The following is a 27,828-nucleotide window of genomic DNA, read 5'->3' as shown; positions in this document are numbered from 1 at the left end:
GCTGATAAGTTTGTTTATTCGATTGTTTCATAACAGCACTTTCGTTCGCACCAAAGACAAGCATTTTCTGCAGTAATTCACTGTACAGAAAATAAAGTGGCGAGGAACAATAAATTAGAGAAAGATGATGAGCAAAAGTAAAAAACAACATGAGTCAAATCATAGTTCCAGGTTAAGGTGTCCACAGGCCTAGTGACGAGCCAAGTAGTGATGATAAGTCTCACGTGATGCTGATATATCTTCACTCACGACCAACTTTTTGAAAGAGTTTAAGATAGGATCGTGAGCAAAATTTTCGCATTGACTGATAGTTTTTGGGTCTTAGGATGCAACGGTGTCAACGACGTCGGTACCGTAGTGCAAGGTGTCGATGTACAGGCGAAATCTTAGCGTCGAGAGCCATGATCTTGTTGTGGCGAGAGGTGCTATGCCTGCAGTGGCAGAGGACGTGGAGCAGCGTCTTCGTGATGCACCCAAATGTCGTGCAGCGCTGCTCGCGACCTGCCTCCCACATGCCGGATCTGTTTAGAGGTAGCAGGTGCAGCCTGGCATTGTGGACGAAACGCCAGCCTTCAAATCGGGTAACAGACCGGGTGTACATGAACTGCGAGCTGGCGGGGTCGTCGGTGATGCACTGCAACACCTTGCCTTTGTTTGGTTCGTTGTAAAGAGCTGCATATATGGAAGCCGATCGAATGGCTCAGAGTGTGTGCAGATCACCTTCCTGCGGTGTGTTTGTGTGTGTGTGTGCGGTCACCGCAGGTGATCCGGACTCCGTCAGGGTGCAGCTCACGAATATATGCAGGTGGCAAGACGCCTTGCGTGCCTCACTCCAGGAGGACCGAAGCCATGATGCCTGCGCCCGGAAATCAGCCTCCGTAGACCCGCGGAGGTCGTCTTCGACGTCCTGTTGCACTGCCAGCCGGCGAAGACGTTTGGATGCCGCCTGAAACAGGTCATGAGACGCCATGTTGCGGAGCTCAAGATCTATAACTATACACTAACTAGTAAGATGCCCAAACGTTGAGTTTGAGCCTGCTATATATATCAAGCATCTGGCTTGATCGACCATTTTGTCTGCGGTGGTTTTGACTGAGCGCATATTTCGTTGTCAGGAAATTTAAGAATTCTAGATATATCTTTGCATGCAGTTATTCTTCCAGGTGACATTTGAAGATTGGACTTAGTTGATAGCGCTGCCTCATAGAATGGCGGCAAGAATAATGCTTCAAGGTGAACGAGACCACTGCTGCTTTTTTTGTGGGATGTATTCTAATGCGTGTGGCAGACAGCTGTTGTGTTATGACTGTGAAAATATTACACGCACCAAATATCAGCGAACTAGACAGGTTTTCAATGCTAACATAGAGTAAAATATGGTATGTGTCTCAGCGTGCCTTCTAATGCGCTTGAACTTACTTTTCCCGGGGTACAAGCATGCGTTGCGTGAATTTGATAGGTTGACATTCCTATTCAATGGCAAGTCACGTCAGAAGTCTGCGTGAGGAGGTTTCGCGGATCAAGAGTTCTGAGGAAGTTTATTTTTAGGGCTGTGCAATGGTGGCTTGCCGCTGTGCCGACCGTGGCGAAGACACATCTCGAGACAAGTGTTGCTTTACTGCTAATTAATTTTTGCTCCTTTGCACACTGACACCTCAACGCGACTGTCAGCAGCGCGATTAACACTGCCCTCCAGACTCACCGATTGATTTAGTTCGACAGGCCAAAGCAACTTAGACTGCGAATGGTGCCGCAGTGAAGACGTGCAAGTGAATTCTAAAACCCACAACCTCAGCACAACACGTTGTGTGCTTCACCAATTAAGTTACAGCTGTCAGCGTGGTTGAACTCTGCAGCGACTAAGTGGACGGCCAAGCAGACGTAGCCATAGCTCAACACGTAGTAAGTCAGTCTGCGTCACTCTACTATGATTTGAATTGAGTAGGAAGACTTGATTAAAACCTGTGTAGCCGAGAAATAATTGAAAGAAAGAAAAAAGCATAGGGCGTTCAGTTCGTTGGATTTCTTGGCTTCACTGCCTGGTTCCAGAAAAATCTTTATGCATGTTACTGTGATGAGGATAATATCCTACAGCGTGTCGGCTTGCTAAAACAATTGATTACACATGAAAAACCAAAGAAACGCTATAAAGCACGTTTGCTGCTAGTTCACCAAACCTGTGCGTTTGAAAACTTAGCAAGGCTTGTCGCTGCTACGAGCTCCTTTAGAGACAGCGGCCGTAATGTACGGCGAAGTTAAAATAGCGATCGCGATACTGGGAACAAACAAAAGCTTTAAATGCCTAAAAGGAAGACGTAAGTGTAACACCACCTCTCATCATCATCGTCATCAGCCTGGTTAAGCCCACTGTAGGGCAAAGGCTTCTCCCATACTTCTCCAACTACCCCGGTCATGTACAAATTGTGGCCATGTGGTCCCTGCAAACTTCTTAATCTCATCCGCCCACCTAACTTTCTGCCGCCCCTTGCTACGCTTCCCTTCCCTTGGAATCCAGTCCGTAACCCTTAATGACCATCGGTTATCCCCCTCCCCATTACATGCGCTGCCCAAGCCCATTTCTTTTTCTTGGTTTCGACTAAGATGTGATTAACTCGCGTTTGTTCCCTCACCCAATCTGCTCTTTTCTTATTCCTTAACGTTACACATACTCTTTCCAAAGCTCGTTGCGTCGTCCTCAATTTACGTAGAACCATTTTCGTAAGCCTCCAGGGTTCTGCCACGTACGTGAGGGCTTGTAAGACACAGCTGTTATACACTTTTCTCTTGAGGGATAATGGCAGCCTTCTGTTCATGATCTGAGAATGCCTGCCAGACGCACCCCAGCCTATTCTTATTCTGATTATTTCAGTCTCATGATCCGGATCACTACCTGCCGTAAGTAGATGTATCTCTTCCAAGACTGTTAAACATTACTTTAGTTTTCTACAGATTAATTTTTTGACCACCCTTCTGCTTTGCCTCTCCAGGTGAGTGAGCATGCCTTGCAATTGGTTCGCTGAGTTACTAAGCAAGGCAATATCATCAGCGAATCTCAAGTTACTAAGGTATTCTCCATTAACTCTTATACCCAATTCTTCCCAATCCAGGTCTCTGAATACCTCCTGTAAACACGTGGTGAATAGCATTGGAGCGATCGTATCTCCCTGCCTGACACTTTTCTTTATTGGGATTTTGTTGCTTTCTTTATGGAGGACTGCGGTAGCTGCGGAGCCGCTATAGATATCTTTCAGTATTTTTGCGTACGGCTCGTCCACACCCTGATTCCGTAATTCCTCCATGAGTGCGGAGGTTTCGACAGAATCAAACGCTTTCTCGTAATCTATGAAAGCTATATGTAAGGGGCTCTTATATTTCACACATTTCTCTATCACCTGATTGGTAGTGTGAATATGGTCTATTGTTGAGTAGCCTAAGGTCTAAGGTGTTCCTGATTCTATTTGCGATTACCTTAGTAAACACTACCTCTAATCATCACAAAATGATGATAATGGATCGTTTGAAGGTTACTGTGCCACATCAATGACAATTTGGCTTGTATTCACTAACGAGTGCGTAATGACTATGGCAGCTCATCATGTACTATAAGATTCTGTTTGTTACTACAACGGCAGATTAAGGCAAATCTACAGGATAAAATTTTTTTCCGAGATTTCACAATGCCTCCGTGGCAATCGATCATCCCTGAATGATAAACCACTGACCAGTAATTATTACGTCACTGCAAACGAAGTAGACATTGACGAATCTTGGCGGTATTATCAGATAAAACGTACGCAAAGCCCCACACGTTGGTGTCGTCACCGCTAAGAGCACACTTACCGTCACCGGCTTCCGAAGACACCAGGCAATGTATTCGGCCATGTACTGCTCTGGCTTCTTTGGCGCCAGGCTAACGTCATGCACGCTGGATGCATCGTGAGAAATGCGCACTGTTCGTTGGTCTGCGGAACGAAAAATGAAAGAGACAACTTGGAACGCACAAGAGGTGCCCGTAGTTGGAGACAGATAGATGTTCGATCAAAGTAGGCGCCGAGAAACTCAAACATTTCTTTTAAGCAGTCGTTCAACGTCGCATTTTGTCTGAATTAGAAACCACTGATCAGTACTTATTACGTCACTGCAAAAGAAATCGACATTCAGGAATATTGGCGCTACTATTAGATAAAAACGTACGCAAAGCCCACACATTATTATCGTCACCGATAAGAGCACACTTACCGTCGCAGGCTTCAGGAACGGTGGGGCTGTTCTTTTTACGGTTGTGCAATGGTGGTTCACCACATAACCGTGGCGACGACACATGTCGATACTGCTTTACTACGGCTTACTTTTAGCTCCTTTGCACAGTGGCGCATCCACACAACTATAAGCAGCGCGATACATAGTGCCACTTCAGCCTCCTTGATTGATTCATTTAGTTCGACAGGCAATAGCAGCTTACAGCTGTCAGCATGATAGACCACTGCAACGACTAAGTGGACGAGCAAGCAGACGTAGCCATAACTTACTGGCAGCAAGCTTTTACATTTGAATTGAGTAGGAAGGTTGTTGTTTCATATCTGCATAAACGATAAATAATTGAAACAAAAAAGAACATAACGCGTTCACTTCCTTGGATTTCTTGGCTTCATTGCCTGGTTCCAGAAAAAACCTTTATGCAGGTTACTGTGATGAGTATAATAACCTACAGCCTGTCGGCATGATACAACAATCAATTACACGCGCAACAGCAAAGAAACGCTATAAAGCATGCTTGCTGTTGATTTACCAAACCTGTACCTTTGAAAACTTGGCGCGGCTTGTCCCTGCTATGAGCTCCTCTAGAGACAGCGGCCGTAATGTACTGCGAAGTTAGAATAGCGTTCGTAATGCTAGGAACGAAAGCTCTAAAGTCCCAAAAGGAACACGTAAGTGATAACGCCCCCTCTTCTCATTGCAAAATGAAGGGAATGGATCGTCTGAAGGTTATTGTGTAGCATCAATGACAATTTGGCTTGTATTTACTAACCAGTGCGTAATGACTGTGGCAGCTCATCATGTACTATAAGCTTCTGTTTGCTAATACAACGACATATTACGGCAAAATTACCTGATCTGGGTCACAACAACATTTTTTTTCAGAGATTTCACAATGTCTAAGTGGCAATTGATCTTCTCTATATTATAAACTACTGATCAGTAATTATGTCACTGCAAAAGAAGTCGACACTCAGGAATCTTGGCGCTACTATTAAATAAAATGTACGCAATGGGCACACCTGTTATCATCACCGATAAGAGCTTACTTACCGTCACAGGCTTCCGAAGGCACCAGGCAATGTCTAGGCTATGTAGTGCGCTGGCTTCTTTGGCGCCGCCCCAATGTCATGCACGTTGGATGCATCGTGAGAAATGCGCCCTGTTCGCGAGTCTGAGGAACGAAAAATGAAAAAGACAACTTGGAGTGCACAAAAGGTACCCGTACCTAGAGACACATATGTTAACCAGAGCAGATGCTGAGAAACGCAAACATTTATTTTAAGCAGTCATGGAACGTCGCATTTAACCAGTGCCACGCGCCCACTTTGATTCCTGTAGCGTTTAATTTAGTATTTAACATATAGGTTTACTTTCTGTAGCATTTGAAAATTTGCAAAATACTCACATTCCAACCTAGTGCCACCTCGTTAGCTTTGGGCCCTTGGACTTAGTTGATTTGGGACTAACAAATTTACTTTTCTCGCCTTCTATCAAAACGACCCGATTTTATCCGGTGACATCGGGATGCATCCCTAAACGTTCCTATATTTTTTTTTCCGAAATGCTGGTCGGGGTATTATTTTATTGCTGCAGCAGTTACCAGCAAGACACTTGATTTTCTATCCAGCTTCAAGTTTTCCATTTGTTGCCATCTTTCACGTAGGCCTATGACGACAACAGCCATCGTCTTCGGGACACTTCTCTGTCAGTCTCCCTCTCGCCACAGAGAAAGGAAAAACGAAACATTTCAAACTATCGCCACCGGAGTTTGATGCCACGCCAATGCGGTGACATGCAGTTTCGTTGCTCAAAGCACAAACCACTGTGTTAATGCCTACGCCTTGGCGATAGGTAATTATCATGGTCTTTGCATCTCACACTACCAGACTGGTGACGTTTGTCGATGGTCTTTCAATGGCCACGGTAGACAAATCGTATTTCAAACCGTGTTCTGCAGGCGAGCATTGTTTCATGCTTTTTTTAATCATACCTATCGTACTATGTATACAGTGTCGTTAAGCTACACTTCTGCAAAAAATGCGCCAAGATCGAGTAAAAATTGCTTAAAAACATTGCCTGCAACAATTTTAGTTATAACAGCACAATAAAAAAGGTTCATACTTTCTGGCATAATTTGGATTAATAGCAAGACACGAAGGGTGCTAGTGTTAATCGATGCCTAAACTACCCACACGTGTGGTAAATGTGTGCGTAAAACAATGTTTAACGAATTATTTGTCAACTTGATTCGATATTGCGGGAATGTGTTTTCCCAACGTTCCTATTTCATTAAGAAATCTACCCCGAAATATTTTCTTTTCTCTAGCACGCACGCTGCTGCACCCCGCTTACGTAAGGACGACGACGAGTATCAGGAGTGCGAACGTGGTCTTGCCCGAGATATCTGTCGAGATCGTGACGCTGTGTTCTTTCCCTGCAGGCTGCTACGCGCAGCGCTTTCGGAGTACGGCCAGTCTGACTAGCGGAACCACACAGCCTATCAAGAAGGCGAAGAGAGGGACGGTTAGCACGCCCGGCGAATGGAGCATCAGCTGCAACAACTGGACAGGAAGTGCGGCGAACACGTGCGAGCAGTCACGAGCAGGAGTCGCACTTTTGTGTACAACCGCTGGATTTGCACTCCTTAAAGGGACTTATTATTTTACGTATTGAACTATGAGGCTCGCGTTAACAAAAAAAAATATTTATTTAGGCTGTCAGTGGAAAGATAGTCGATATGTATTTGGCTACAAAGTGAATAGAATGTTGAAAACATTCGCTTGCCAGTAAATAAAATAATAAATTGGTAGTAAAATGAAACCGACAGAAAAAATGCAGATATTCATCGAACTATTTTTCTATATATAGCCTGTATGCACTCTGTAGACAAAATAGCAGGTAAAGGTGGGGACAAAATAGCGCATATGCCAGCGCCTGTGAAACTGCATTCTTTGCACTCTTGCGTACTTAGCGCCTCGTACTCAGACATGGCATTGTGCATGCGCATCCTTTCGTGCGGGTGTGCCTGAGATATGTCCTACATTACGTTCTCATCTTTCTCAGTGAATCCCGGCCACAGCCTTCCTATAGAGGCAGCTAGGGAGCTCATTCAGACGCTCCGCCAGCTTGGTCCCTATTTTACAGAGTGAACGTTGAAAAACGTGCCGAAGCACTGCGCCAGAAATAGTCCAAATGCACGCTCTTGCCTTTTCATGAAGCAAGTCATACTTATAATAACAAACCTGTCAAGTCACGTCAGTCAGGAGCCTGCGAGAGGAGATTTCGCAGATCAGGAACCGTGGGGCTGTTCTTTATTACTGTCGTGCAATGGTGGTTCACCGCATAACCGTGGCGACGACACATGTCGATGAAAGTGCTGCTTTACTACGGCTTACTTTTTGCTCCTTTGCACATTGACGCATCCACACAACTCTTACCAGTGCCATTCACAGTGCCGCTCTAGGCTAATTGATTGATTCATTTGGTTCGACAGACCAAAGCGGCGTACACAGTGCCAGATGCGGCAGATGAAGATGTCCAAGTGAATTATCACACCAACAACCTCCCCGAGACGAGTTTTGTGCTTCACCAATCAAGCTGCAGCTGCCGCCATGGTGTAACACTGCAAGGACTAAGTGGACGCGCAAGCAGACGTAGCCGTGGTTCAATAGGCAGGAAGCCCGTAGTTTGGGATCGTACTGCGGGGAAGCTTTTTCATTTGTATTCAACGGGAAGAATGTTGTTGCAAATTGTACAACCGAAAAATCAGAGCAAAGGAAAAAACATAAGGCGTTGATTTCCTTGGATTTTCTTTCGATTCATTGCCTGGCTCCAGAAAGTTCTTCATACAGGCTACTGTGATGAGGACAATAACCTATAGCATGATGACATAATACTACAATAGCTTACGCGAGCAACAATAAATAAACGCTGTAAAGCATGCTTGCTGCTTATTGACCGACCATGTGCCTTTGAAAACATGGCAATGCTTGTCCCTGCGACCGTAATGTACTGCGAAGTTAAGATAGCGATCGCGGTAGTTGGCACAAACGAAAGCTTCAAGCCCCTATAAGGACATCTCAACGATAACGCCACCTTTCTTGCCGTGAAATGGTGAGAATGGATCGTTTGAATGTTATTGTAGCATATGAATCGCACAATTTTACTTCTGTTCACTAACCCGCACATAATGACTCTGGCAGCTCATCTATAAGCTTCTGTTTGTTATCAGAACGGACGACCCGAAATGATTTTATTCAGAGATTTCATAATGTCCCCCGGGCAATCTATCTGTGTAACTAACCATTGATCAGTATTATTACGTCCCTGGAAACGAAGTCGACATTCACGATTCTTGGTGATACTTTTACATAAAATGTATGCAAAGACTACACATACTTGTATCACCGCCGATCAGAGCACACTTACTGTTAGAGGCTTGCGGAAAACACCAGCCCGTGTGTCTCGGCTACTCACTTGCACTTGCCTCTTGGCGCCGCCTCAATGTCACGCGTAGCAGGATGCATTGTGAGAAATGCGCACAGCCGTGAATCTAAGGAAGGAAAAAATGAAATAGATGACACTTTGTAACGTGCAAATGGTATCCTTATCCAGAGACACAGTAAGAGGTTTGATTAAACTAGGCGTTCAGAAACTGTAACATTTCTTTCACGCAGTCATCCAACGTCCCATTTACCCACTGTCACAGCTAGTGCCACGCACCCCCTTTTGAAGTAACGGTCACACAAATATTGCCTTCCTGTAGCCTTTCAGAAATTGCGAAATAGGCACATGCCGACCGATGGCCCTCCCCTCCTCCTGCCTCCCCCCATTGGCTCTGGGCGCCCGGGCCACGGCCTCAGTCCCTGTGGGTCTAATAAACGTTATTTCTCTTTCTCTTGAAAAAGCGGTTGAGTTCGTCCGAGAAAGTACAGATGCAGTCCTAAACTGTCTTGGGTTTTCCGAAATGGCGGTTAGGTTGTTATCTCATTGCTGCAGCAGTTACCAGCAAGAAACTTGAATTTAAATCCAGCTTTACTTTTTGTATTTGTTGTGATTCTTCTTATAGGCCTATGACGACAAGAGTCGTCGCCGTCTGGACACCTCCCTTGATAGTCATCCTCATTCTTGCCAGAGAGCACTGGAAAACGAAACTTTTCCAACAATGGCCACGAGAGTTCGAAGTCACCACACGGCAGCTGCGTGTGGTTTTGGTGCTGAACGCACAAAGCACTGTGTTATTCCGTAAGCCTTTGGCGATAGGTAATTAACATAGATTTTGCATCTCTGACTTCTAGAGGGGTGACGTCTGTCGATGGACACAGTAGAGAAATCGGAGCATTTAAATGCCTGCTCCGCAGGCAAACATTGAGTTGCATGTTCCCTGATCATACCACTCACACTTTGAATGATCCAGTGTCATTAAGCTGTAGTTTTCCGAAAATTGCTGACAATTTGAGTAAGATTACTTTAAAACGCTACCTGCAAAGTCTGATTCAAATACAGCAATAGAAAGGTTCGCACTTTGTCGAAATTGAAAATGACAAGGCACGGAGGGTGCTAATCCTAACACTTGCCTTAACTACGTGGATGCGTGGTACATGGTTACGCATTTCATGTTAAACAACTTGTTTGGCAACTCAATTTGACATTCGATGCACATGTTTTCCCAGCGTTCACATTTTATTAAGAAATCTAGCAAGCAGTGTTTTTACCGACCTCGCTCGTTGCCGCGCGCCGCTTACGTTAAGCAAACGACGAGTGTCCAGAGGGAAAACGTCGTCTTGCGCAGACTCTCCTCTGGGTTTGTGGCGACGTCTTCTTTCTCTTCACCCGCCGTGGTTGCTCAGTGGCTACGGTGTTGGGCTGCTGAGCACGAGGTCGCGGGATCGAATCCCGGCCTCGGCGGCCGCATTTCGATGGGGGCGAAATGCGAAAACACCCGTGTGCTTAGATTTAGGTGCACGTTAAAGAACCCCAGGTGGTCAAAATTTCCGGAGTCCTCCACTACGGCGTGCCTCATAATCAGAAAGTGGTTTTGGCACGTAAAACCCCTAATATTATTATTATTATTCTTTCTCTTCCGGACGCTCCATGCAGAGCTTCGCAAATAACATGTCCTGCAATACGTTTCAAACTTTGAGAGCTTTCTGAGCGGATGGGCACCCCCATTTACTATACAGGCATGGGCGCCAATACGCCCAAAGCAGTTGACGCGCCGGAAATCCTCGTAAACCACAGTCGGCCGGTATATTTTACCAGCGGTCAGTACTATTACGTCAGTGCAGAGAAAGTCGACATTCAAGAATCTCAACTCTACTCTGAGATTGAATGTTTACAAAAAACCGCACGATCGCGTCGTCACCGATGCGAGCACGCTCACCTCTATAGGCTTGCTGTAGACGCCAGGCGTGCTCTCTGCTATAGGTACCGTGAGTGCTTGTTGGCGTCGCGCCAATGTCACGCACGTCGGATGCATCGTTAGAAATGCACACTGCCATGAGCCTAAGGAACGACAAACAAAAAATAGAAACGGGACAATTAGGCACGTCCGAAAGGTTATCTCTATTTAAAGACCGTAATACGTGTCATCCATGCAGGTGTAGAAAAACCGAAACACTACTTTAAGCCTAGGGTGGTTGCTTGGGCTAGTTGGTAACCCAAGTAACTGCCACACCCCATGTGACTTTTGTACATTTTCTGCGCATGCCTCTTCTTGTATATATACACACGATGTGGCAACGCAATACAATATTGTTGGAAGTCAGCGTTGTGTATGTCGTCTATCGCTGTCCTTGTCCTTCGCGCTGTACGTTATTTTTGATTACTTTAAGCATTCATCCAATGCTGTTATTTCCGAGTGTTACAGTTGGTGCCCTGCGCACAGTTTTGGCGAAATGAATGGTCAAATATTGACTTCCTGTAGCCGGTCAAATTGCCATATATGCACATGCCCATCTTCTGCCTCTCTGTTGGCCCTAGAAAAAGAGGCCTACTTCGTAAGGAACCGGCGGGATGCATTCTTAAACGCTCTTTCTTTTACAGCGAAGCTGTATACCTCTACCGTCCAAGGAAGTTTTCGTGTCGTTGAAAGCAAAAAAAAAAAAAATTCCTTATACGTGGTCCGATCTCGGAGATAGTGCAATGTCGGGCCGACCCGCAGCGGAGGTGCAGCAGGCATTAAGCACTCCCCATACGTGGGCCGACACCGAAGTTAGTCCAATGCCGGCCGACCCACGACGGAGATGAACCAGGCGTTAAGCACTCCCCATACGTGGGCCGATCCCGGCGATAGTGAAACGCCGGGCCAACCCGCGGCGGAGGTGCGGCAGGCATTATGTTAACGCGATAGCGTTAAGGAGCCCATGTCGCAGAAATCCGGCGTTGGCGTCGGCGTCCCGCGACGGCGTCCAGCGTCAGCCGTCGCCTCAACAAAATGTTTTAGGCACCAAATATTTAACCACGTGTACGAAGCCACTTCTCTGCCATCAAAGCTTCTCGTACCTTTTCTTTCATTCCATACAGTGTTGTTCCTCGGAATTTTGAGAATGGCAGCCCACAAGCAAATGTAATCAACAACAACAACAAAAAAAAGAACACCCACAGCGCATGTCCTTTATGTTAGCTCTTCTCAGACTGAAATAAAAGCGTGAAAGAATAACAGGAGATCGACTCATGCAAGAGGCCGCGTTTCTAGCAGAAAGCTCGCCTTTGTGCATAGCGTTCGCAGCCAGCGTTTCCTGAAAAACGTTACGGTTACATAAGCTTCAGTGGCCGGCAAGCATGAAAAGCAGTAAGGGGTAGTTGACCGCTATCGCGTTCCACTCTTAAGACGAAGCTTAAGCGTCCTCCCAATTTTTTCTCGGTATTTGGCTACCGATCATCAAGCAAGAGTGCAACATCTGGTTGTTGCGCTATATTTCGGTGCTTATTATTCAAGAATGCAGAATCGCTGTTTTTCGAATACGGTTGCGAATAGTTAATAGTGTCCTTGCGTCTTCGAAACTTTAAATATTTGGCCCGTCTTTGTGATATTCTTACTTGCTGGGCAACAGTTCTGATGCATGGTGTACAGCGTCAGCCGGATGCACTGGTATTTTTCAGTAGTAGTCTCAGCAGTGTACCAAAGCGTCAGAGCACCTTGAATGGTGCGAAATAAGAACGCAGTCGCTGTAACACGGAGACTGTGCTTTTAAAATAACATCTCTCCCACAAAATTCCAAGGTGCTGTCCGTAATCTGGAATACTCGAACGGAAGATAATACAAGCAGTATGCCTTCCCACTTGGTAACCGCTACACCCCTCGACATCCTTCCCTATAAATTCAGCGCCCGTCTCTACGCAACCCAACTGCTCTGCACGCTTGACGTAATAGTTCCGCGGAAACCCGCAAGGTGGAGAGAAGTAATTAATCATGGGGTTAAATTTAGCATAAACATTGCTAAATTAGCAACACAATTGCACGGAGTAAAAAAGTCCACGTGAAAGAACCTATTACCAAAATAACTTAATTTTGTTTTAATCGAAAGCCTTAAAGCTTCTTATTTAAACATCAGTAAAAACCGGAGGACGCCGAATCACATCTTATGAGCTTTGAATGCGGAAGCATTAACGGCCAACTGAATGCTGAGCGGTCCTTGGAGTTGCGAACCCCTCGCGGGCAAGCGAGCTCATTCGGACGCTCGGCCAGCTTGGTCCCTACTTGACCAAGTGAGCGTCGATAAACGTGCCAAAGCACTGCTGCATTACGAGTCCAAATGCAGGCTCTTTCCAGTCGTATCAAGCAAGTCACATTTATCTTAACAAACGCGGCAAGTCACGTCAGTTACACGGGCCTGCGAGAGGAGACTTCGCAGATCAGGAACAGCGGGGCTTTTCTTTTTTACGGTTGTGTAATTTTGGCTTACCTCTGTGCCGACCGCGGCGAGGACACATCTCGAGACAAGTGTTGCTTAACTGCTCATTGATTTTTGCTCCTTTGCACGCCGACACCTCAACATGACTGCTAGTAGCGCGATTGTCGCACTCCCTCCAGACTCATTGATACAGTTCGACCGACCAAAGCAGATTAGACTGCGGAAGGTGCCGCAGTGAAGATGCACAAGTGAATTCTCAAACCCACAACCTCCGCACAACGCGTTCTGTGCTTCACCAATTGAGCTACAGCTGTCAGCATGATCGACCACTGCAACGACTAAGTGGATGGGCAAGCAGACGTAGCCATAGCTTAACACGTAGTAAGTGAGCAGCTTGGAATCTTACTGGCAGCAAACTTTTTCATTTGAATTCAGTAGGAAGGCTGTTGTTTTAACTCTGTACAAACGAGAAATAATTGAAAGCAAATAAAAAGACCACTGTAACGACTAAGTGGACGGGCAAGCAGACGTAGCCATAGCTTAACACGTAGTAAGTGAGTAGACTGGAATCTTACTGGCAGCAAACTTTTTCATTTGAATTGAGTAGGAAGGCTGTTTCAACTCTGTACAAACGAGAAATAATTGAAAGCAAAAGAAAAAAGGAACATAGGGCGTTCACTTCCTTGGATTTCTTGGCTTCATTGCGTGGTTCCAGAAAAACCTTTATACAGGTTACTGTCATGAGGATACTAACCTATAACCTGTTGGCATGATACAACAATAGATTACAAGTGCAACAGCAAAGAAACGCTATAAAGCATGCTTGCTGCTGATTTACCAAACCTGCGCCTTTGAAAACTTGGCACGGCTTGTCCCTGCTATAAGCTCCTCTAGAGAAAGCGGCCGTAATGCCCAGCGAAGTTAGAATAGCGTTCGCAATACTGGGAAGAAACGAAAGCTCTAAAGGCCTAAAAGGAACGCGTAAGTGATAACGTCACCTCTTCTCACTGCAAAATGATGGGAATGGATCGTTTGAAGGTTATTGCGTAGCATCAATGACAATTTCGTTTGTATTCACTAACCAGTACATGATGACTCCGGCAGCTGATCATGTACTATAAACTTCTGTTTGTTAATACAACGACATTTTTATGGCAAAATTACATGATGTGGGCCAGAACTAAGTTTTTTCAGAGATTTCACAATGTCCACGTGGCAATTGATCATCTCTAAATTATAATCTACTGATCAGTAATCACGTCATTACAGAAGAAGTCGACATTCAGGAATCTTGGCGCTACTATTAAATAATATGCACGCAATGGTCACACGTTGTATCATCACCGCTAAGAGCATACTTACCGTCACAGGCTTCCGACGGCACCAGGCAATGTCTAGGCTATGTTCTGCGCCGGCTTCTTTGGCGCTGCCCCAATGTCATGCACGTTGGATGCATCGTTAGAAATGCGCACTGTTCGCAAGTCTGAGGAACGAAAAATGGAAAAAGACAACTTTAAGTACAGGTACCTTGGTACCTGTACTTAGAGACACAGATGTTTGACCAAAGCAGACGTTGAGAAACACCAACATTTCTTTTAAACAGTCATCCAACGTCGCATTTAACCAGTGCCAAGCGCCCACTTTGATTCCTGTAGCATTTAACTTAGTATTTAACACATGTATTGACTTTCTGTAGCATTTAAGAATTTGCGAAATTGTCACATGCCGACGTAGTGCCACCCCGTTAGCTCTGGACGCCCGGACAAGGGCCTTAGGTGCTTTGGGACTAAAACTTTATTTTTATCTCTCTAGAAAAAGAGCCCGATTTCGTCCGGTGACTTCGGGATGCATCCCTAAATGACTTTTTCCCGAAATGCCGGTCGGGGTTTTATTTTATTGCTGCAGCAGTTGCGAGCAAGACACTCGATTTTAAATCCAGCTTTACGTTTCGCATTTGTTGCGATCTTTCACGTAGGCCTATGACCACAACAGCCATCGTCTTCGGGACACTTCCCCTTTGTCAGTCGCCGTCTTGCTACAGAGGAAGGAAAAACAAAACATTTCCAACTATCGCCACCGGAGTTTGTCTCGCCAATGCGGAGACATGCCGTTTTGTTGCTGAAAGCACCAACTACTGTGTTATTGCGTAAGGCTTGGCGATAGGTAATTATGGTTTTTGCATCTCATTACCAGAGTAGTGACGTTTGTCGATGGAGGTCTTTCAATGGACACAGTAGACAAATCGTAGTATCTCAAACCGTGCTCTGCAGGCGAGCATTGTTTCATGTTCTCTAATCATACCTATCGCACTGTGGAAACAGCGTCGTTAAGCTACAGCTAGTTCTGCAAAAAAATGCGCCACAATCGAGTAAAATTACTTAAAAACATTATCTGTAACAATTTCAGTTATAACGGTACAATAAAAAACGTTCATACTTTCTGGCGTAATTTGGAATAATATCAAGGCACGGAGGGTGCCAATGTTAATCCTTGCCTTAACTACGTGCACCTGTGGTAAATGTGCGCGTAAAATAATGTTTTAACGAATCATTTGCAAACTTGATTCGATATTACAAGAAACTGTTTGCCCAACATTCCTATTTCATTAAGAAATCTACCCAGAAACATTTTCTTTTCTCCAGCACGCACACTGCTGCACCCAACTTACGTGAGGAGGAGGACGAGAATCCTGAGTGCGAACGTGGTCTTGCCCGAGGTATCTGCCGGGCCCGTGACGTTTGTGCCCTTTCTCCTCTGGCCGCTCAGTGCAGCGCTTTCGGAGTACAGCCGGTCCGAGTAACGGAACCAGACCGCCTATTAAGAATGCAAAGACAGCGACGATTAGCACGCCCGGCAAATGGAGCAGCAGCCGCAGCAGCTGGACAGGAAGTGCGGCGAACACGTGCGAGCAGTCACGAGAAGGAGCCGCACCTTCTGTGTACAGCCGCCATATTTGCACTCCTTGAAGGGATCTATTTCATGTGTTGAACTACGAGGCTCGCGTTAACGAAAAACATTTATTTAGGCTGTCAGTGGAAAGATAGTCGATGTGTATTTGGCTACAACGTGAACAGAATGTTGAAAACAGCATTCAGTTGCTAGTAAAATCGTAAATCATCTGTCATAAAATACTTAATTGTGCTGTGGTAATATGCAACTTAAAGGAGAACAATGCAAATATACTTCAAACTATTTTTCTCTAAATGGCCTGCATGCACTCTGTAGATAAGATGGCACGTACTGGTCGGGACAGAATATCACCGGATATGCGAGCCCGTGTGAACTGCGTTCTTGCGCTCTTACGTGCTAAGCGCCTCGTACTCATGACATGGCATTGCGCACGCCTGTCCTTTCGTACAAAATCAGCGATGTGTTATTTTTCTTTTTTTCGGTGTTTTGCAAGAAACCACTCTTACACGTGTTTGTATTGCCCCCCCCTTGTGTAATGCCTTCGGGCCTTCAAGGTGATAATAAATGAAATGAAATGAAATGGATGTGTCTGCCAATGCGCTCATTTCTGGAAACTCTGCTGTGATAATCTTGATATTCTCGCCTTTACCTTCGCTGAAGCTAGTTATCAGGCAATACACGTCAGTAGAAATACAAACCACGGGTGCTTTATTGGTACCGTTGGGATATCTATATTTTCCTATACGTTGCAAAGTTTTTTTTTTCTAGCTCTAGTTCTGTGTCAGTCAGAATCGACTTTCGCTGCTTTTCACTTTTATACGCGGAATTCTTCACTACCTTTCTTGAATTGCGACGACACCATTCACAGCGACCTACACGGTTTGTTTCTTCAGCGGATGCCCCAACGACGGTCGTATGCAGCTTGCAAACGCCACACTAAGCACAGTTCGGCAATGAAGCCCGCGAGCATGGGGTTTTGGATGTAGGTATATAGCTTCTCTTCATCTTCAAATGGGTACCACTATACGAACAAACATTGTGCAGAAGCAGGTCCTGTCCGTGTTGAGGTCGACGATTAAGCATTCACTGAGTGAGGCACGCAAGGATTTAGCTTTATAAGGCACTTCCCAATGCCAACGCATTGTCAACGTTAATGGTGTCATGCCCATTTTTTTAAGTGGGAACAAAACACATTCTTCGCTCTGGTGCATCTGTGGAGGGCTTGCAGCGTCATAACAATCAGTTGATGTCAATGAAAACGACTAAACTTTGCTCGTATTATGTCCTGAGCGTGCGACGATGCGAAGTGAAGGCTCATTTCGCCATTTCTTTCTTCTCACCGCTACTTAGATCAAGTAGCAAAGGCGCATTCGTGGGGAAGCGGATAGTCTGGGCAGGTCTAGGCAATTCTATTTTTCGCAGCATCACGAAAAACAGCCGCGGTATCCAGCAGCATACCACACACCTATGGTATGAACCTTACCTGCGAGAGTACTATGTCAGGTATCACGCAAACTACAAACAAAAACCAATGAGGAGAGATACGACATACGCAGCAGTTGTAAATTAGTTCAGGCCGCAGTCGTGCGTACCAAAATAGACCACGCATTCCGATCTACGAAAAGCAAGGCGTTGCACACTAAGCGTTGCGCAAGAAGATTACATAGGTAATGAATGTGAGATTATTAAGCGTCCATTGCGAAAAACAACCTGGCGTGGACTGGTTGCATTCGCTAATACCATGGTCGGTGGGCCTGCGCGTTTTCTTTGAACGCAAGTAGTTCACGACTCTTCGGCCGCGTTCGCAAATAATATGTCCTGCAGGATGTTTTAAACTTTCAAATCTTCCTCATCGAATGCGCATCCTTCCATCTTATGGAGACGGCCAAAACGGTTCATACGCTGGAAGTTATCCTAATCGGTAATCCCTGAATTATTTACAAGTTGTCAGTACTATTACGTCACCGCCCCGAAATTTGACATTTACGAACCTCGACGCTACCGTTGTATTAAGTGTTTGCGAAAACCACACGATTGCCTCGTCACCGATGAGAACATACCTTTATAGGTTTGCTGAAGACACCAGGCGTGTTCTCAGCTTGGTACCGGGCCTGCTTGTTGGCGCCGCCCCAGTTTCACGCGCGCAGGATGCATCATTAGAAAAGCGCACTTTCATGAGCCTAAGGAACGAAAAATGGAAAAATAAAAACAGGACAATTTGGCCCGTCTCAAAGGTATCCGAATTTAAAGGCAGTAGGACGTGTGATCTAAGCAGTCGTTGAAAAACACAAACATTTCTCCTACGCAGTCACGCAAAGTTCTTTATTGCCAAGTGTCACAGTTAGTGCCGTGTGCACACTTTTGACGTAACTGATACGCAAATATTGAGTTCCTGAAGTCTTTCAGAAATTTCCAATATGCCCATGCCCACCTTGTTCCTCCACACTGGCCCTAGAAAAATCGGCCTAGTTCGTAAGGAAGTGTCGGGATGAAATTTCAAACGTTCTTGCATTTTCTGAAATGCTGCATGGGTTTTCGTTTTGTTAGTGGAACATTTTCCAGCAAGTAACTTCATTATTGTTCCGCCTCTAAGTTTCACATTTACTATCACTTGCTTTCTTTTTTTCCTTTAGGCCTATAATGAAAGTCGTTCTCTTCAGCGCAGCTCCCCATGGTCAGCCTCATTCTGGCGAACTTTACCAACTATCGCCACGGAGCTTCAAGTTACGCCTCGGTATCTACACGCAGTTTTAGAGGTGAACGGACAAAGCAGTCTTATTACGTATGCCTTGGTGCTTGGTAATTGTCATGGCATTTTAGCTCTAGGAATTCGAGAGTGGCAACATCTGCACATGGACACCTGTCGATGAACACTGATTGACAAATTGTAGTAGACAAATTGCAGACAAATTGCAGACAACTTGCAGCATTTCAAGGCGTGCAAGCAGCGCGATTCACAATGCCGCTTCAGGCTCATTGATTGATTAAGTTACTTCGACAGACCAAAGCAGAATACACTGCAGCAGGTGCCGTAGTTAAGACGTGCAAGTGAATTATCAGACCTACAACCGCTTTCGCTAACAATGTGCCCTACATTACGCTCTCATCTTTCTCAGTGAATACACACCGTGCTTTCCTATGCCGGCCACAGCCCTCCTACAGAGGCAGCAGCTCAAGCGCTGAAGTTCTTCGAAAATAATTCGTTTCTTATTGCAACGGACAATCCGAAATGATTTAATTTGCGCGATCTGGGCCAGAGCTAAATTTATTCAGATTTCACAACGTCTCCTGGGCAACCTATCATCTGAGTAATTAACCATTGATCAGTTATTACGTTAACCATTATTACTTTACTGCAAACGAAGTCGACATTCAGGAATCTTGGCGTACTTTTACATAAAATGTGCGCAAGGAGCACACATTTGAATCGTCGCCGATCAGGACATACTGACTGTTAGAGGTCTGCGAAAGACACCATGCAATGTCCCGGCTATTTACTATGTAAGGTACTATGATATTTACTATGCAGGTACTATGATTACACCGACAATTTCCAGATGCTGTTCCAGGCGGTGGATGTGTGAAAGATTTACCATTCTCTAAAATTACCCACGCAAAGATTTAACCTTGATGGCACTGCCCAATGGCAACGCATTGGCAACGTTGATGTTGTAAGGTCCACCTCCTAATTGGAAGTTGAACACTTTCTTCCATTTGGTACATCACTTAGGCCTTGCAGCGCCATAACAGTGAGCTGATATAAACAATAATCGTTGCACATTACCTACTTTCTATCTTGAGCATGAGGTAACAAGAATTGGAACGCTAATTTTACCATTTACTTCTTACTGGACATACTCGGTAGTAAACGTTGTTGGGGCTAGTCTACGTGCTGACAAGTTTCGCAACATCATTAACGAACCATAGTAGACACTTGCTCCACACATCAACGCAGTGGGCCTGACGTGTCACCTGCCGCATTACGCATCACGCGTAGTTAAAACATACAAGAGATGCAACGTGCCGTATTATAACCTCTATAAGCACAACTTGCGAGGCACTTTCTCGGCTCATCTCACGTACCTTCTCATCTGGATCAAGGATGCCCCGAGAGAGGAGATTTGCGTTTCAGTCCGCCTTTGAACGCAACCTGTGTTATAGGCGTTAGAAGAGGCAAGCTGGCTTTCTGCACCATTTGTTAGGAGTACCCGACTTCCCCTTGGAGCCGTCGATGCGACCGGCCCCGCGGTTAAGAAGCGACGCAGCGCATGCGCAAGCTGATGCCACATCCTCCCCGGTGCCTCCTCTCTCGTCTGATTGCAGCCCTCAGTTTCGTGGCTCCCTCGCCTTCTCCATCATAGGGCCTACAATCCGCATGCGCAAGCCGGCTTCCCCCTCTACCGTCAACTGCTAAGTAGTGTGAGCCATTGTTCTTAGATAGCGCCGTCGTCCCGCAGTCGAGTGTTAATCAAAACAGCAGCAGCAGGCGGCAGCCATGGTCAGAAATGTTGATGACTGTTCTCAAAGAATATTTCGTAATAAAAACACTGACGCAGTCATACCCAATACGGCTCAGTCGTATGTTAAGTCAACAGAAGTGAGCAGTAAGACCGACCGGATATTCTGAACTACAATCGGTATTTGATTGCAATCACTAAGCCTTTTGCAAGCAAATCAGATGGATAATAAAAGTGACCTTAATAACTGTTGCTTGCGAACCAATGTGCCGCGCAGCCCAATTTTATTATCAATTTTATCAAACTTGCTCAAACTAGTATAAACCGTTATGTAGCCTTATCGGTCATTATCAACTTTATTGGACTGGATGCGACCCTTATCAACCCTTATCGGTTATCGTCTTTAATAGACTTAACCGACACTTATCATGCCTCATTGGTCTACATGAACCTTATTGGAACTGATCCGACCCAGATTAAACGTTGTCCTTATGAACTTTATCCGACCCATATCCTGTCATGATCAACCGCATTAAAATTGCTCAACATTATAAGCCCTTGCCGCTCATTAGCACTTTGTCCATCTACGTCGATCCATTATCAACTGTCATGAGTCCCACATAATAAGTTCGGCAGCATGTTACACTCCTGTAACACTTTCAATGCGAAAGCCTGCTACACACGTGCTAGTGCATTATACGATCCGAGGGGTCAGGCTTCTTGCAAGACACGAGTAGCAGTGTGAAGAAAGTGCATGGCGTTGTATCTCGAACTCCTCAATGACACATGCGAGTACCTAGCGCACTACCTATCTTTGCTTGTTTAGGGGGATATGAGACTAGTTCTTTCTCTTGCTGGACTAGGCGCCGCTTTTTTCGGGTATGAGCCATTGCCACAAGCCCCTTAAGAATTTCACAATAATACTACATGACTAGTTATCCTTTTCAACTCATTGAGTGCTTATCTCTCTGTGTTGCGCAGGAGGCCTCAGAGATTGGTGGAATTTCGGTCGGTGAGGGAACCTCCACACGAAGGTGCATCCCGCGACCACCGAGAAGCATCGGGTATGTGGCGTGCTTATCATTCAACTTAGGCAAAACCAGAATTTTGCCACTGCCATAGAATTCGGCTGTGCATGTGATCCTAGAGCTGGCTGTTATTTCACCGCCACGAAATATTGCAACAAAGTCTTCACAGAAATTGTCCTCCTCAGACATTTGTTTTGTAGTGCCGTTACAACACTTTTTAGGAAATAATAAATATGCAAGGCTCAGATATATTCACCATCTGCAAGTGCGGATGTTCAGCCCAAACATTTTCAAGTTGTTCATTTCAGGATTTATTCTGTTTATCGTTATGGAGCGCAGTATGATAGACGTTACGGATGGGCACACAGACCGACGGACATACTTGCGGGGTCAATACGCTAAGTGTGCTAAGGCGTTAAATTGCTGGCCGGTTGCCTCCCAAAATATCATGGTTGGTGTACATGCACGCGTTCTTGGAATGCGAATAGTTTGTTCGCCGTGCTACTCGAACGCGAATAGTCTGCCACCGGTTGACTGCTTTCGCAAACAACATGTCATAAATTACGTTCTCATTACACACCGTGCTTTTGTACCCAGGACACAGCCTTCCTATAGAAGCAGCAGCTGAAATGCTGAAATTCTTCGTAAATTCGGATATTTCATGTCAATGGCTACGGGTATAAATCTAGGAGCACTGAAGGGTATGAGGATTGAACAAACTAAGATTTTTCTTAGGGCGGGATCGGCAGCATGAATATAAGTACGGTATTTGAGGAAAAGAAGCCACAATATTTGCATAAATTTTTCTTTCTTAGAGTTTCGTGGTGCATTTGGTGCTGTTTTTATAAGGCCCAATCCTCGTTGTATATATGACCTTGAGTTCGCTTTAAAAAATTCAACTGACAAACAGCGCTTCTGACCGCATTAATTTTTTTTGTCTTTGTCCAGTTGTTGCTCTCAGATATCCTGAATTGATACCAACTTACCTGGTTTTCTCTACTCACCAATCTAGTTGTCCCTACTACCTCAGTTTAACTGGGACACCACTTGATTTTTATTTATTAGCCTTCCCGCCATTCCCTTAACAGGACTGCCATACCTACTCTTTTGGCTTCTTAACCCATTTTTTCAGTCAGCGTAGAGATTTGACACAGTAGCGTGCGTCTCCAAGGTTCCGTATTTATAAATCTTAAGTAAAAAATTTGGAGCGACACTAGAGCTTATTATACAGAACGTCCCTACTTTACAGATTGAGCGTTGAAAAACGTAGCGAAGCACTGCACCAGGAAGAGTTTAAATGCACGCTCTTACCTTATGAAGCAAGTCACATTTACATTAACAAACGTGTCAACTTATGTCAGTCAGGGATCTGCGAGAGAAGACTTCGCAGATCAGGAACAGTGGGGCTGTTCTTTTTTACAGTTCTACAACGGTGGTTTGCCACTGTTGCGACCGTGGCGACGACGCATCTTGATAAAAGTGTTGCTTTACTATGGCTTGCTTGCTCCTTCGCACACTGACACATCCACGGAACTGTCAGCAGCGCGATTCACAATGCCGCTTCAGGATCATTTATTGATTCATTTAGCTCGAAGGACTAAAGCAACCTTAGACTGTGGCTGGTGCCGCAGTGAAGACGTGCAAGTGTATTATTACACCAACAACCACCCCGCAACGAGTTATGTGCTTCACCAATTTAGCTGCAGCTGCCACCACGGTGGAACACTGCAAGGACTAAGTGGACAGGCAAGCAGTCGTAGGCGTGGTTCAATAGGTAGGAAGTCCATAGTTTGGGTTCGTACTGGGGGGCAGCTTTTTCATTTGTATTCAATGGGAAGAATGTTGTTGCAAATTGTACAATAGAACAGTCGGAGAAAGAAATACGTAAGTCGTTAATTTCCCTGGATTTTTCGACTGATTGCTTGGCTCCACAAAGTTCTTCATAGAGGCTACTGTGATGAGAACAATAAACCATAGCGTGACGACATGCTACAATAATAGCTTACACGAGCAAGAGCAAATAAACGCTATAAAGCATGCTTGCTGCCTATACTACCTACCCTGTGCCTTTGAAAACATGGCAATGATTGTCCCTGCGACCGTAATGTACTGCGCAGTTAAAAAAGCGATCGCGGTAGTTGGAACAAACGAAAGCTTCAAGGCCCTAAAAGAACATGTCAATGAAAACGCCCCCTTACACGCCGTGAAATGGTGAGAATGGATCGTTTGAAGGCCATTGTGCGGCATGAATGGCACAATTTTACTTCTATTCACTAACTTGTACATAATGACTCTGGCAGCGCACCATGTACTATACGCTTCTGTTTGTTATAACAACGGACGACCCGAAATGCTTTAATTCAGAGATTTCACAGTGTGTCCTGGGCAATCTGTCATCCCTGTGTAATTAGCCATTGATCATTATTACTACGTCCCTGCAAACGAAGTCGACATTCACGAATCTTGGTGCTGCTTTTACATATAATGTACGCAAAGACCACACGTTTGTCTCACCGCCAATCAGAGCACACTTACTGTTAGAGGGTTGCGAAAGACACCAGGCAGCGTGTCTCGGCTATTCACTTGCCCTTGCCACTTGGCACCGCCTCAGTGCCACGCATGCAGGATGCATTGTCAGAATTGTGCACAGCCACGAATCTAAGGAAGAAAAAATAAAACAAGAAAGATGCGAATTTGGAACGTACAAAATGTATCCTTACTTAGAAACACAGTACGATGTTTCATTAAAGTTGGCGTTCAGAAACCCAAACATTTCTTTCGAGCAGTCATCCAACGTCAAATTTACCCACTGTCACAGCTAGTGCCACGCACCCCTGTAGAAGTAACAGTCTCCCAAATAGTGGCTTCCTGCAGCCTTTCACAAATTGCGAAATAGGCACATGCCGACTGATTCTTGCCACAGCGCATTGAAAACCGAAACTTTCCCCACAATGGCCACGAGAGTTAGAAATCACCACACGGCAGCTAAGTGTGGTTTTGGTGCTGAACGCACAAATCGCTGTGTTATTCCGTAAGCCTTGGCGATGGGTAATTATCACACATTTCGCAACATGAACTTCAAGAGAGGTGACGTTCGTGGATGGACTTATTTCGATAGACACAGCAGAAAAATCAGAATATTCAGTTTCATGTTCAGTTTCATGTTTGCTGATCATACCACTAAGACTGTGAATGATCCAGTGTCCTTAAGCTGTAGTTGTGCGAAAATTGCTGACAATTAGAGTAAAATTACTTTCTCATTGCCGGCAAAAGCTTTCATTCGAATACAGAGCAATAAATAGCTTCCTACTTTTTGTCGAAATTTGGGGTCATAGCAAGGCAGGGAGGGGGCTAATCCCAATCCTTGTCTTAACTACGTGTAAGTGTGGGAAATGTTTACGTATATTCCTATTATTTGGCAACTTAATTTGACATTCAAAGCATACGTTTTCCCGACATTCACATTTTATAAAGAAATCTAGCAAGCAATATTTTTTTGCCTAGCACGCACGTCGCAGCGCCCCGCTTACGTTAGGCAAACGATGAGTATCCAGAGGGCGAACTTAGTCTTCCGGATTCTTTCTTCCGGGTTTGTGGCGACGTCGTCTTTCTCTTCCGGACGCTCCATGCAGCGCTTTCCAAATAAGATGTTCTAACTTTCAGAGCCTTCTTAGCGGATACGCGCCCCGATTTGTTATGCAGGCAGGGGTGCCCATACGGCCTAAGGAGTTCACGCGCCGGGAATCGTCGTAGGCCGTAGTCACCGGAATATTTACCAGTGGTCAGTACTATTACGCGAGTGCAGAGAAAGTCGAGATTCAAGAATCTCGACGCTATTTGAGATTGATTGCTTGCAAAAATCGCACGATTGCCTCGTCACCGCTTATAGCACACTTACCATTATAGGTTTGCTAAAGACACCAGTCGTGCTCTCTGCTAGGTACCGTGAGTGCTTGCTGGCGCCGCACCAAGTGTCACGCACGCAGGATGCATCGTTTGAAATGCGCGCTCTCCATGAGCCTAAGGAACGAAAAAAAAATAGAAACAGGACAATTTGTCGCGTCTCAAAGACAGTAAGACGTGCGATCCAGGCAGGCGTTGAAAAACCCTTTTTTGAAGCAGTCACCCAATGTGGTTATTTAGCAGGTGCCACTCTTAGTGCCCTGCGCACACCGTTGACGTAACAGATACGCAAACATTGACTTCCTGTAGCGTTTCACAAATTGCCAAATACGCACACGCCCACCTTTTGCCTCCCCATTGGCCCTAGACGAAGCGGCCTAGTTCTTAAGGAAGCGTTGGGATGCATTCTCAAGCCTTCTTGGTTTTTTTCTGAAATTGCTGTTAGGGTTTTATTTTGTTACTGTAGCAGTTAGCAGCAGGTAGCTTCATATTAAATCCATATCTAGGCTTTAAATTTGCTATCGTTTATTTTGTTTATTCCTCTAGGCCTATAACGACAGCACTCGTCGTCTTAAGCAAAACTCCCTATGGTCAGCCTGACTCTTGCCAACATACAACTGTCGCCACGGAACTCCGACGCCTTCCTTCCACAACTGAAATCGTTTTGTAGTAAAAGGAAACCGAAAGAAAAACAAAGCATATATACTCCAAACTTTTGTTTCTGTAAATAGCGTGTATGCACTCTGTAGGCAAAACGACAGGTACAGGTGGGGACAAAATATCACCGTATGTGCGAGCGCGCGTGAAACTGCATTCTTGCGCTCTTATGCAGCAAGCGCCTCGTACTGAGACGTGGCACTGCGCATGCGTGTCGCTTTTGTACTGGTCCACCCGAAATACGGTGACTTCTGGAAAGAATGCTATGGGAATGACGATATCCTCGCTTTTACCTTCGCTAAAGCTAGTAGTCAGGACATACGTGTCAGTAGAAGTGCGCAACATGGCGACTGTACTGGCACCGTTAGGTAATACACATATTCCTACGCTGAAACGTACTTGTTCTAAATTCTAACGTTTTTGTTGTCAATCAGAATCAACTTGCGCTGTTTGTCACTTTTAACAGAGGAATTCTCCAGAACCTCTCTTGAATTACGACGACACCATTCGCACAGATTACCGCGGGTTGTATCTTCGTCGGACGCCCCAGCGTCGGACGTACGGAGCACGCAAAGGACAAACGCCACACTACGCACAGTCCCCCAGTGCTGTCCAAGAGCATGCGGTTTTCGATATCGATATTTAACTTTGCGTAATCTTTGATTTTGTATCACGAGCCAAAGTAACATTATACAGAGGCAGCTCCTCGTCGTTGGATGGGTCATTGGTGTAGAATTCACAGAATGAGGCACGCAAGGATATAGCTTTAGGGCACTTATCAATGCCCACGCATTCACAACGCTTATGGCTCGAGGCCCATCTTCTCTGTAGAAATGGATTGCTTTCTGCGCTCGGGTGCATCTCTTTAGGGCTTGCAGCGTCATAACAATGAGTTGATATCGATAATAACCACTAGATATTGCCTGTGATCTGTCCTGAGCGTGCGATGAGACGGAGTGAAGGCTCCTTTTCCCATTTATTTCTCTCATCGCCCCATAGATCGAGTAGTATGGACATATTCGTGCGGAAGCGGGTGGTCGAGGCAGGTGTAGGAGCTGCCATGTTTCACATCATCAGTCAGGGTACTCAGTAGCATGCGACACACCTATGCAGTGTACCTAGCCTGCGAGCCTGCTGCATCACGTTATCAGGGAAAGCTAAAAAGAAAACTAATGATAAGAGATGCTGGATGCGCATCAGTCGTATATTAGATAGCGCAGAAGTAGTGCGCTCTAAGACGGCTTGTTCCGATCTACAATGGGCGGGGCATTGCAAACTAAACAGTTCGCGAGCTGATTAGATAATGATTGTGAGGTTAATAAGCGTCGTTTGATAAAACTACTTAGCGCTGGGCGCTGGCATTCGCAGATGTCATGGTCGGTGTACTTGCCTGTGTTCTTCAAACGCAAGTACTTCAGCATTGGTCAGCCCTTTCGCAAATAACACGCCCTGCATTACGTTTCAAATTTTCAGAACTTTCTTATAGCGAATAGGCGCCCCCATTTCCTATAGAGGCATGGGCGCCAATACGGCCAAATCAGTTCATACGCTGGAAATCGTCCTAAACCGTGGTCCGTGGATTATTTTACCAGCGGTGCGTAAAATAATCTGTTACGTAAGCGCAGAGGAAGTCGACATTCAAGAGTCTCGACGCTACTTCGAGATTCAATATTTACAAAAAAAACCACACGATTGCCTCGTCACCGATGCGAGCACACTCACCTCTGTAGGCTTGCTGAAGACAATATAGGCTTGCTG

The 27,828-nt window shown here is 45.3% G+C and overlaps 1 protein-coding gene across 8 annotated transcripts; it reads right to left on the bottom strand.

Moving 5' to 3' along the window:
• Nucleotides 1-27,828, bottom strand: LOC142590128 (uncharacterized). 8 transcript variants are annotated; one of them, XM_075701999.1, is made up of 14 exons: nucleotides 27,793-27,828; nucleotides 25,409-25,530; nucleotides 25,041-25,162; nucleotides 24,046-24,168; nucleotides 18,086-18,205; nucleotides 15,784-15,929; nucleotides 14,478-14,598; nucleotides 10,643-10,764; nucleotides 8,737-8,812; nucleotides 6,613-6,757; nucleotides 5,311-5,431; nucleotides 3,841-3,962; nucleotides 343-946; nucleotides 1-239 (listed from the first exon to the last, which is right to left on the bottom strand). In XM_075701999.1, exons 8-11 carry the CDS (start codon nucleotides 10,758-10,760, stop codon nucleotides 5,348-5,350), a joined length of 423 nt encoding a protein of 140 aa, XP_075558114.1. In that variant the 5' UTR covers nucleotides 10,761-10,764; nucleotides 14,478-14,598; nucleotides 15,784-15,929; nucleotides 18,086-18,205; nucleotides 24,046-24,168; nucleotides 25,041-25,162; nucleotides 25,409-25,530; nucleotides 27,793-27,828; the 3' UTR covers nucleotides 1-239; nucleotides 343-946; nucleotides 3,841-3,962; nucleotides 5,311-5,347. The 8 variants fall into 8 exon arrangements, 7 of the variants coding, with proteins under 7 accessions (XP_075558114.1, XP_075558119.1, XP_075558115.1 ...); XM_075702004.1 differs by having other exon boundaries at nucleotides 1-946; XM_075702000.1 differs by lacking the exon at nucleotides 6,613-6,757 and having other exon boundaries at nucleotides 1-946; nucleotides 8,689-8,812.

Source organism: Dermacentor variabilis, chromosome 8, assembly GCF_050947875.1.
Source record: "Dermacentor variabilis isolate Ectoservices chromosome 8, ASM5094787v1, whole genome shotgun sequence".
NCBI classification, from domain to species: Eukaryota; Metazoa; Arthropoda; class Arachnida; order Ixodida; family Ixodidae; genus Dermacentor; species Dermacentor variabilis.
The sequence above is the reverse complement of the archived record's forward strand: the minus strand, read 5'-3'. Positions and strand labels throughout refer to the sequence as shown.

Bases quoted from the DNA above. Each gene is read 5' to 3' on its own strand.
- LOC142590128 (XM_075701999.1), bottom strand. From the start codon at position 10,760: ATGGCAGTGTGCATTTCTAACGATGCATCCGACGTGCGTGACATTGGC. The intron at 6,758-8,736 runs GTGAGTAGCCGA...CCTTCTTGATAG, and splicing joins GCGCCAAGAGGCAAGTGCAA to GCTGTGTGGTTCCGCTAGTC. The intron at 5,432-6,612 runs GTAAGCGGGGTG...TTCGTTCCTCAG, and splicing joins ATACTCGTCGTCGTCCTTAC to ACTCGCGAACAGGGCGCATT.